The sequence below is a fragment of the Anopheles arabiensis genome, chromosome 3, assembly GCF_016920715.1.
Source record: "Anopheles arabiensis isolate DONGOLA chromosome 3, AaraD3, whole genome shotgun sequence".
Classification (NCBI taxonomy): Eukaryota; Metazoa; Arthropoda; class Insecta; order Diptera; family Culicidae; genus Anopheles; species Anopheles arabiensis.
Window position 1 is genome coordinate 27,787,340 of NC_053518.1, and position 10,769 is coordinate 27,798,108.

General features: G+C 45.9%; 3 protein-coding genes across 3 annotated transcripts; all 3 read right to left on the minus strand.

The window, feature by feature from the left end:
* Nucleotides 1–59: 59 nt before the first annotated feature.
* Nucleotides 60–1,998, minus strand: LOC120902685 (2-oxoglutarate and iron-dependent oxygenase domain-containing protein 3-like). The gene is made up of 2 exons (XM_040311649.1): nt 1,796–1,998; nt 60–1,682 (listed from the first exon to the last, which is right to left on the minus strand). The coding sequence occupies exons 1-2, from the start codon at nt 1,876–1,878 to the stop codon at nt 743–745; spliced, it is 1,023 nt and encodes a 340-aa protein (XP_040167583.1). The 5' UTR covers nt 1,879–1,998; the 3' UTR covers nt 60–742.
* Nucleotides 1,999–2,128: 130 nt separating this feature from the next.
* On the minus strand, nt 2,129–3,960 carry LOC120902684 (reticulon-4-interacting protein 1 homolog, mitochondrial). The gene is made up of 4 exons (XM_040311648.1): nt 3,492–3,960; nt 3,206–3,420; nt 2,782–3,116; nt 2,129–2,706 (listed from the first exon to the last, which is right to left on the minus strand). The coding sequence occupies exons 1-4, from the start codon at nt 3,823–3,825 to the stop codon at nt 2,328–2,330; spliced, it is 1,263 nt and encodes a 420-aa protein (XP_040167582.1). The 5' UTR covers nt 3,826–3,960; the 3' UTR covers nt 2,129–2,327.
* A 5,396-nt stretch (nt 3,961–9,356) lies between these two features.
* On the minus strand, nt 9,357–10,376 carry LOC120904186. Its single transcript, XM_040314005.1, has 2 exons — nt 9,817–10,376; nt 9,357–9,748 (listed from the first exon to the last, which is right to left on the minus strand). Exons 1-2 carry the CDS (start codon nt 10,261–10,263, stop codon nt 9,407–9,409), a joined length of 789 nt encoding a protein of 262 aa, XP_040169939.1. The 5' UTR covers nt 10,264–10,376; the 3' UTR covers nt 9,357–9,406.
* Nucleotides 10,377–10,769: the final 393 nt, after the last annotated feature.

Genomic DNA, 10,769 nt, shown 5'->3' on the forward strand with positions numbered 1-10,769 from the left:
AGCTGAACGTTTTGTACATATATATGTGTATGGAATAAAGTGGCAAACAAAAGCAGGTATAGAGTGGTGTGGTTTAAGTCGTTTTAATTGAAATACTTTTTACTACAACGTTGAGAACATTTTTTAAATTTTAAACTCGTTTAAAATAATCCTCTTTCGGCATTGTAAATTGATGAAAAGCACACTCTACATTTGAACTCACCGGAAGCATAACGCACACGCTAAATGTACTGTTTATTTTACACACACCCACGTGGCTCGCTGCTACTTTTGTGTCATTTTCAAAAATGCACATTTAAGCTTACGCCTATCGAGTAGGGCTTTGATCGCTCGCTTCCCCTTTCATTTGGTTGCTATGGCAATGCCACGTGCTACTAGACGGTGGTAGTAGATGTTGAAGTTAAAATTACCTTTGTTCGTATTGCTGCTTGCTTTTGCGCGGAGAAGGGCGATTGAACGGTGTGTGGCTACAACAGTGCAGTGGCTGATGGCTTGGAGGATTATGCGATTACAAATTAAAGCGGTGAAATGTGAAGCAACATCTCAATACTGTTTTTCCAATACTTTAAATCATAGTAATACTATAATACAGCTTCCATTTTGGTTAAAACTAAAAAAACAAAACGGCGTCTCTCTGTAACGTAGGAAGAAGGAACATAAGGAAGGAACATGGAATGTAAGCAGTCGTCTACGCACTAAACTCCTCCAGCGTACGGATCACTAGCACCGTGTCCGCCCTATCTCACGGTTCGGCCGGTCTCTCCTCCGCGTTCTGATCGTCCTCATCGTCGTCCAGCGCAAACTTCGGATCGGCCATTGCGTACTCTCGGTCGCAAGTGAACGAAATGGTGATCGCGTACCGCACCCCACCCGTCACCTGCTCCACGTGGTGCATATTCTCGGCGCCGGACGTGAACCCACTGACCCGGGCCCGCTTCGGCTCGATGTACACGTGCGTCCGGTTGTGCTTACCCTCGTTGTCGATAAACACGAACCGACCGCCGGTAAAATCCTTCCCATAGTCCGTCAGGTACAGCAGCGTGGTGTAGTGGAACGAGTTGTACGTTTCCTTGTCCACGTGCTCGTGCCAGTACTCGTCGTGGATCGTTTTGGCGGTCGCGTTCGTTAGGCGGGAGAAGAAGGTCGGATGGGTGAGGTGCAGTGCGTCCGCGCTCAGGCGAAAGTTCTCCGCCACCGCCTGCTGCACCTTCGCCTTGACGTGCCGGTACACGTTGATATGTTGGCTGGTGAAGAGCTGCTTCGCTTCCGGCAACCGGTACACGTTCACGAACTGCGTCCCCTTGGAGAGGGCGCCCGAGTGCAGGTCCAGTATGGAGGCGCCGCCCGCCGACTGGCCGAGAGCGAAGCCGGCCCGGGCGAGATCGAGCAGTATGCCGGCCTCGGCCGGCGAAACGATCTTGTCGCTCACGAACCGGCCGCACCGGTTCGGGATGCAGCCGGCAAACTTGGATATTTCCTCCAGATAGGGGCGGGAGCAGTCGAGCGGCTGGGTGCGCAGCTCGAGCACCTCCCGCTGGGTGGCAAACTTTTTCTCCCGCGTGCGGAACGTGGTAAAGTACACGATGGCCGCGATGCCCACCATCAGTACGATCCGGGCCCACATCTGGTGCTGCTGGGCGGCACTCGGCGTGCTGCCGGAAGCGGTGCTGCCCGTTGCTTTTCTGCAGGTATTAAAATCAAACACACACACATACACATTTACACACGAGTATGCATTAGGAAAGAAGGATTAGAAGCTTGCTGATTCGCGCTTTGCTCTGCGGTTTTGGCTTACGATTTGCGTGCCCTGCTGCCGGTTCCATCGCCGGAGCTTTTCTTGCGCTGTCGCACACTGCCACCACCGCTTCCGTCACTCATGGCCACGTTTTCACCAAGAAACGGGAAGGACTTTTTTCACTCCTCCCTTGTACTAACTCGCACCAGAGATATGGAAACCAAAAATCGATAAAACGAACCGTCCCTGCCCGCTACGGGGAACGGCAAACTTTGTTTTGTTTACCTTTTTTCTCTCTTTCTTTCATTCCGCCCGACTTGGCTGTCAAACGACTGACAGGAAAGGTTTCAAAACGACCGGTTTCAGCTTGGAAAGCAGAGGAAAACGTTCGAGGAAAGATGAATGAGTGCTGACTTTAATTTCTACTATATAATCACACGTAGCAGCAGCACGTGATGTGTCCGATTCGCTACAATACATAATTCGTTATCTATGTTTCCTGTTCTGGCTAGTTTGTTTCTTTCGTCTCTTTTAACCGTTTCACTATCTTACCTAAATCCACCTTCATTTCGAGACCTGCTCCTTGTCCGCCTTATTCGAAATCGATCACAACCTTCCCGCGTAAATGCTTCTGCGCGACGCGCTCGTACGCCTCGGGCGTACTGCCGTACGGAAACACTTTCTCCACCACCGGCAGCAGCTTGCCCTTCTCGGCCAGGCGCTGCAGGTAGGCGATGCCTTGCGGGGCCGGCACAAAGTAGCCCCACTTCACCAGTCCCTGCCGGGTGCTGAGGGCGGCCGCATTGTTGCGCACCAGATTGAGAGCATTTTGGTACATCCCGGCCGCGAAGCCATCGGCGTCAATGTTTTTAAGTACGGGCGAGTTGAACGTAATGTACTGATCGTACAGCCACGGTACCTCGTTGGCGTATTCCGTGCCCTTCCCCGCACAATCCAGCACGATGTCGAACCTGCGATTTAAGTGATTGTTTTTTTTACACATCGCGTAAACACGCTAAGTAGTACGCTCCACGTGCCCGTCTTACCTTCCAACGCTGGCCACGTTCTGCACGTGCGCCGGATCCGTGTAGTCTAGCACGTACTTTACGCCGAGATTGTTGACCATCTGCATCGCGTCCGGGGAGCAGGTAGCGAACACTTCCACCCCCTCGGCCAGCAGCATCTGGACGGCGAGCGTACCGACGCCGCCGGCCGCCCCGAGCACGAGCACCTTCTTCCCTGCGCCACCGCCGACCGGCGAGATGGCACCGAGCAAATCCCCTAGATGGCCGGTAATGTAAAGCCCCGACCAGGCCGTCAGACCAGCGTACAGGATGGCGCTCGCGTCTATTTTGCTCAGGTTGGAAGGTTTCTTGAACAGCTGCGGAAAGCGGGAAAAGGGCAGAGATGTAAGCACAGGCGATTCACACAGTAGACCTCTTGCTCTCTCTCTCTCTCACACACACGTACACAGTACTTCTCCACTACGACGTAATCGGCATGGCAACCTTGCAAGTGCACTGGCACGACGCCCCACACCTCGTCGCCTACCTCGAGCTCGCGGCTCGAAATGCCCAGCCCCTTCTGGACGATCTCGCCGCAAAAGTCGCGCCCGAGCACGAGCGGAAACTCGATGCCGCCATCCTTGCAGCGCATCGCATTCAGCACCGATGCACCGTATCCGTCTGACGAAAGAAAAAAGGAGAACAATGACTGTAAAAGGCAAAGCCGGAGCAAAGCATCGATCGCTACTTACTGATCATGGCCACATCGATCGGGTTGACCGAGGCCGCCTTCACCCGCACCAGCAGCTGGGTGGGTGACTTTAGGATCGGCATCTTAATCCCGTCGCTGAACTGTATCTCTTCCTGCGGCACCCCGTACGCGTGTATCTGCCAGCCGGACATTTTGCCGTACGAAGCATGCTGGCGCCGTTGCTGCTCCCAGCCGGACGGTGAGGAGGTGCTGTTGGTGCTCGGTGTTGATGCGACGGTAGCGGTTGCTAGGCTGCGGATGTTGCACAGTAGCTCCCGCTGGCCGAACTTGCCCGCTGCCGTGGCCGTGAAGCGGATGCAGTTTGTAAGTACCATTTTCCCCTGCGACTTGATGAGGTGGAATGTGCAACGAGACGGGACGAAGAATTGAAACCAGAAACACGCACTGCACCACACACAGCCCAATGCGCTCGGACGGTAGCCTTTGTAAACAATAATAAAGTGTGTGGCTGTGTGCAGTGTGGCCAGATTATTTTGGCGGTTTTCGGTAGGCGCATCAAAATTTTATCGGTAGTTTTCGGTAGGTTAAAACTCGAAACTGAACTCGAGTTGAAAGAAGTGAAAGCGAAAGAAGTGTTAAGCGTGATGTGTGAAGGAGGGGGGGGGTGTACTAATGCGAAAAATTAAAGTTCCATTTCAAAAGAATATGCATCCTTTACTTAGGATATGGATTAGATTTGGTTCAGCGGTTACACAAATGAAGGTCTTTCTGAAGTGTTGATCTGAAAATGGTACTAGGAATTCTAAACAAAAGAAAAACTAAGATGCTCATTCTTTTTTCTCAGTGGTGGCAAGTTCTTTTTCTTGGGGCTCCACGCGACCGCTTAGGGCCACTGCAGTGCTCCATTGGATACGATTTTATCGTACGTGCTGCAATTTGATTTTCGCTGGATTATTTAGATTGATTTGATTGTTTGGCTGTTTTTTTCCTTCAAACCCAAATATATATACATCAGTATTTCTGGTCACTTTGCCCACAGGGCAAGGCGAGCTTTTGGCGGCCACCGTCGCAAAACCGTCGCAAAACGTCAAAACCGGCGTCGCATGTACTGCAAACCGACGTCGCCAGCGAGCGAAACTCGCAACGATTTCGAGGCGCTGGCGACGGTCGTTTTTGACGTTTTGCGACGGTTATTGACCTTTCGAGTGAGCTTTTGCCCTGCGGTCCAGTGTGGCCAGATTATATTGGCAGATTTCGGCAGGAGCACTGTTGAAAACGCAACCATTTAACCAAAGTGAGTGTATATATCAGGTGGGCTTATGGTGTTCTTTCTCCCCAATACATCGACACACAATTTGACGGTTTGCTCCATAACAAAATCTAGTATGCCTTGAAGTTTAAACAAAATCTCGCAAAAATTGTATGTGGTTTTGCTCAGGCGTAGCACAAAGAAAGAAGCCAAAAAAACCTACGCGACGGCCAGTTCTTGGATTAAAATTATGATCTGAAGATTACTGGATAACAACCCAAGTGCCACAAATCCACTAAACGACCACTAAACGGCTTCTAAACGACTCAAGTTCTCTACCTAAACGGAATATAGAAAGACTTCGTTTAGCAGGCGACAAACGACTCATGCATTCTAAAAATAGCGAAAAAGCTGGTGGCGCTCTCTGTTGGTGGGATACCCCAACCAGTTGAGCTCCATCGCTTGGAGGAGAGCTTTCTCATCTCCTCTGTACTGTTGTATGGTTTCGCATTGAAGTTATGCATCGCTAGAACTAGAACGGCGATACGATTGCTTAAATACTAAACTTCAACGGAAACCACCAGTACTGAAGAAAGTGAGATTTGAGTAATGGTCGTTGGTGTTGATACCCACGTATCTGATCACACGATCATTCATATAGATTTTTGCTCAGAAAGTTATAAGGCTATATAGGTCATAAGATGAAACTTGTCGAAACACATTTCAAGAAAAGGATAGCAATATAATGATGAGTTGTAATACGCCATCTATTGATCAAACCAATGAAGCTGTGGATCTTTCATTTTTTTTTCTATGGATATTCAATTTTCCAGTCGTTTAAGCTTAATCTTTGGCGCTTGGGAACAACACAGTTCCCTAGCAAAATCTGATATATAGGAAACGATTATTGAATCCGTTCAGTCAGCGAGCAAGGAGAAGTGTACCAAGCAAACCAAATATGAATTTATACTGAAAGTGAGGAATTTATCAGAGTGCCAGTGAATATGTCCTTTGATCCTGTTCAACAGACCATCGAAATATCTCAAATATCGAGTAAAATTGTGAAATTTTTTGATAAAGTTAGTAGTGAGTCCATAGAAAATTCATCAAAGCATCCAGTTTGTTATGGATCTAACTGTCAAACCAGGGTTTCTTCCTATTTTCGTTTTTAGACGTCAAATTGCACTGGATAAGCCCACCTGATATATCAACTAATTTTGCATTTAACCTTTGTTTCTATGACCAAAAATACACCCCCATCTTTATGATCACCTACCCGGGTAGGTCATACATTTTGTATGAGAAATTGCTCTTTTGCGTGGTAAATTGATCATATCTTCTGATTTAGTTATTGAAATAACTTCAAATTTTCAGGAAAGCTTGAAGTTAGCTGTATCTTGGGGACCGCCTGTATATGAAAAATAATTAGTTTTATGTATGCACTTTTTACAACATTTATTACACTATTGAATAATACAAAACACAATACAATGTATGGGGCCGCGCGCACGAGCCGCACCGTGAGCCCTACACTCCCTCGGGTTAGGTGCGCTCTGCACACACTTAGCGCGCATCGCTAAGTGCGGCGTATTAGTGTGCGTGAGCGCAGTGTCGATTCCTGGATGTCGACCAGCAGCAGCGCAACTGCTACGGCGAATCCAGGGCTCGGCACGTCCACAACAATTAGGAAAATCCCTTTTTTATACTGGAAAGAACAAAGTTTTATGCAGTGTTTGAATTTCTATGTATATACAGTAGAGCGCCGTTTATCCGGGCTTCTCGGGACTTGACTTCGCCCGGATAAGCGAATAACACGGATAATGGGTCAAATGATATATTTTATCACCAATTCCTGGTTATGTTTTGGAAATTTCTCTTATTTTTTGATAAAAATAACTCAGTGTTTATTAACTTCATGTTTTTCGAAAGAGAATTTTTAAAATTTGCCATGAATTATCGCGTTTTTTGTGATGACAATGTGCTCTTATAACCGCTTTTTCAAATATCCTCCTCATAACGCAATGTCACTTTTGTATTGAACTGTCATTTCTCAACAGCACGGATAAACGGAAAGCCGGATAAAAGGTACCCGGATAAACGGCGCTCCACTGTATTGATTTGAATTATATTATGGCATGAATTATGGGATTATGGTAACGGGATTAGAAACAGACAACACTTGAAGGCTACAATATAAACAAGGAACTAGATGAGGATTAACTGAACCATGTAATGAATTGTAAAAATGATCTCAAACAGACAAGTGAATAAACATTAGCACAGTGAAAGTTCAACCGTCTACACGTTATTTTCTTATTCCCAAAATATCACAAGTTTTCCTCAAACTCCCATACAAAATGTATGACCTTCCCGGGTAGGTGATCATAAAGATGAGGGTGTATTTTTGGTCTTAGAAACGAAAGTTAAATGGTTGCGTTCTCAACAGTGCTCCTGCCGAAATCTGCCAATTTAATCTGGCCACACTGGCAAGCAGGGCAAAAGCTCACTCGAAAGGTCAATAACCGTCGCCAAACGTCAAAAACGACCGTCGCCAGCGACTCAAAATCGTTGCGAGTTTCGCTCGCTGGCGACCAAGGTGTATGGATATTAGGAGGTGAAGTGCTTCAGAGCAAATTGACATTTCACGACTTGACATAACAATACTGGGGGCTCCGGTATTAAAATCGGTGAGGGCTGGAGGGGGGTACAGAAAATTGTATGCGATTTGACATAACAATACTCAATGATGGCGCCCGGAAAACGCGCTAACAATTCACCTCCTTAATAAAGACACCTTGCTGGCGACGTCGGTTTTGACGTTTTGCGACGGTTTTGCGACGGTGGCCGCCAAAAAGCTCGCCTTGCCCTTGTGGGCAAAGTGACCAGAAATACCGATGTATATATATATATATAAATATATATATATATATATATATATATATATATATATATATATATATATATATATATATATATATATATATATATATATATATGTATATATATATATATATATATATATATATATATATACAGTGGAGCGCCGTTTATCCGGGTACCTTTTATCCGGCTTTCCGTTTATCCGTGCTGTTGAGAAATTACAGTTCAATACAAAAGTGACATTGTGTTATGAGGAGGATATTTGAAAATGAGGTTATAAGAGCACATTGTCATCACAAAAAACGCTATAATTCATGGCAAATTTTAAAAATTCTCTTTCGAAAAACATGAAGTTAATAAACACTGAGTTATTTTTATCAAAAAATAAGAGAAATTTCCAAAACATAACCAGGAATTGGTGATAAAATATATCATTTGACTCATTATCCGTGTTTTTCGTCTTGGGTTCTCTGCTTCCATGGTGGAGTGGTTTAGATCCTACCTAACAGCTCGTAGCTACCGCGTACAAGTTGATTGCTTCTTTTCTACCGTGTTTGAGAGCTCTTCTGGCGTTCCACAGGGTAGCAACCTGGGACCACTACTCTTTTCACTTTTTTTCAGTGATGTTACTTCGGCTGTTAGCAACTCTGAATGTTTATTGTACGCTGACGATCTTAAGCTATTCCTTCCAATCCGTGAAGCATCCGATGTTATCTCCCTGCAAAGTTCTGTGAACTGCTTTTCCGACTGGTGTGAGAAAAATGACCTAGTAATATCTGTCGATAAATGTATGTGTGTGTCGTTCCACCGAACTGTCTGTCCCATAACCCATAACTTTAATATTTCTGGAACCATACTGCAACGCTGCCAGACTTTTAGGGACTTAGGCATTACCTTAGACTGTAAATTGAATTTTCATCAACACTACTCCAATATTTTAGACAAGGCCAACAAAATGGTAGGTTTCATTCGCAGACAATCGAGAGAATTTTCCGACCCACACTGCCTTTTAATGTTGTACAAGTCTCTTGTTCGTCCACTGCTTGAGCCTTGTCCTGTAGTATGGTCTCCTTCATCCAGCTTTTGGTCCAAAAAACTGGAGTCAGTACAGAGAAAGTTTACACGTTTTGTCCTGCGTTTTACCCCGTGTCGCAATCTTGATCCTCGTCCGTCTTATGAAACTAGGTGTTTACTGTTTGGGTTAGAGACGTTGGAAAAGAGACGAGAAGTAGCTCAGCAGAAATTTATGTCTAAGCTAATTTTAGGTGAGACTAACGCACCCGAACTACTAGCTAGAATTAACTTAACTTGTCACCTCAAAAAAAATGTGCATCTTAGTCCTTCTTTGGCTTACCATTCCAATTTTCAGATCGACACTTCAGAAAAATCTTCATTTGTGTAACCGCTGAACCAATTCTAATCCATATCCTAAATAAAGGATGCATATTCTCGTGAGATGAAACTTTCATTTTCCGCATTAGCACCCCCTCCCATCCCGCTTAACACTACTTTCGCCTTGACTTCTTTTAAGTTTCGAGTTTTAACTTACCGAAAACTACCGATAAAATTTTGATGCGCCTACCGAAAACCGCCAAAATAATCTGGCCACACTGGCTGTGTGTGCTGTTTGACAGATTTCACAATGGCGAAGCGATTAGCTCGTGGTTACACTATTTTGCTGTTCTGGCCGGTGTCAACGATTTGCGACGATTGAATTTCAAAATATTTGAAACGAAAATTAAAAGAAATCAATCTTTAAAAGCAAAAAGATCTTCCTTACAGTATGAAAATCGCGAATGTTTATTTGTTACCTAACCCACACGCCCTTACGCCTTGATTCCCTTCTTTTCTAAATTCTGAAACTTGGCCCGCAGCGATTTTTGTTTCTTCACGAATTTCACTTCCTTTTTCGTCAGCTTTTTTGGCTTCGGCTTGTCGAGGTACCGGTCCGGTGGGGGTACCTTTTTCTGCAGCTTGGCCGGATCGGGCACGAGTGATATTTCGGCCGCTTTTACGCTTTTTCGGTTGTTCTTGCGCAGCTTCAGAATTTCGGCATTCTTCTTCTCGAGCAGCTGGATGCGGGTGGCGGACTTTTTGTTGCCGCTTTCCGACAGATTCACGCTGATTTTTCTTCCATCCAGGTACGACCCATCGAGCAGGAACGCTTTCTGTTGAGGTGAAGGAGTAATTGAATGAAGAGTACTCTTAAGACAATGACACACACACACGCACGCACCTGAAAGCCATCGGCATTTTGCATCTCCACAAAGGCGAACCCGGACGAACGGTGCTTCGGTATCCGCACACCCTTCACCCGGCCGGCCTGGTCAAAGTGTTCCGCGATCTCTTCCTTGGCGGTGGAAAAGTTGACATTCTTCACCAACAGCACCAGGCGCTTGTTGTTCTTGATCGTCTGCAGGATGGCATCGATCTGGGCGGTGGTCAGTGTCGGCAGCCCTTCGCCCGTCTCCGGCAGGCTTTCGTCGTCCGAGGAAGAGTCTTTCCGGCCACGGCGGCCCGACTTTTCCAGCTTCTTCGCGACCTGTGCCGGCAGAGGGAACTGTTCTGCTTTGGTGACCTTTGGCGGGGTCGGTTTCACCTGCCATTCCACCTCGTAGTCGGAACCGTCGGAATCGTTTCCATACGCGGCCGGAGCGGGTGTTTGTGATTTACGTTTTCCCATTTCGGTCGAAATTTGGTGGACTGTTTCAGGGTGAAAACGATGCGGCGGATTCCGCACGTGTTTTTGTTGGGAGTAGCGGTGTTGTTGTCGTTTGCGTTGACGTTTGCTGCAAATTCCAAAACATTCGTCTATTTTCACCACTGCGGAAGATTGATATAGGAGAAGGTGTCAAGTGACAGCATTTTGGAAGTTCACCACGGCACGCGGTAAAGAAAGAACAAAAGGTAGCCGATTTTTCTGTAGGAATTTACAGGTTTTCTGGAGTTAAATTTCATTAACTGGTTTCCTTTCAACAGCCATTTTGTTGGCTGATAAGTTGAATAATACACTGAATAATGAACTCTCTCTTATTGGAGACCTCTTTAATTTGAAAACCCCCTCTTATTTGAACATTTTTGACAGTCCCTTCATTTTCAGTACATTTTAGAACCTCAAATTTGGAAAACCTCTGAAATCTGTATTCCTATTATTTGGGGGCATGGTATTTCCATGGTTATTGAATGATT

Bases quoted from the DNA above. Each gene is read 5' to 3' on its own strand.
- LOC120902684 (XM_040311648.1), bottom strand. From the start codon at position 3,825: ATGGTACTTACAAACTGCATCCGCTTCACGGCCACGGCAGCGGGCAAG. The intron at 3,117-3,205 runs GTACGTGTGTGT...CGCTTTCCGCAG, and splicing joins TCGTAGTGGAGAAGTACTGT to CTGTTCAAGAAACCTTCCAA. The intron at 2,707-2,781 runs GTAAGACGGGCA...CTTAAATCGCAG, and splicing joins AACGTGGCCAGCGTTGGAAG to GTTCGACATCGTGCTGGATT.
- LOC120904186 (XM_040314005.1), bottom strand. From the start codon at position 10,263: ATGGGAAAACGTAAATCACAAACACCCGCTCCGGCCGCGTATGGAAAC. The intron at 9,749-9,816 runs GTGCGTGCGTGT...TCACCTCAACAG, and splicing joins AAAATGCCGATGGCTTTCAG to AAAGCGTTCCTGCTCGATGG.
- LOC120902685 (XM_040311649.1), bottom strand. From the start codon at position 1,878: ATGAGTGACGGAAGCGGTGGTGGCAGTGTGCGACAGCGCAAGAAAAGC. The intron at 1,683-1,795 runs GTAAGCCAAAAC...TAATACCTGCAG, and splicing joins GGCAGCAGGGCACGCAAATC to AAAAGCAACGGGCAGCACCG.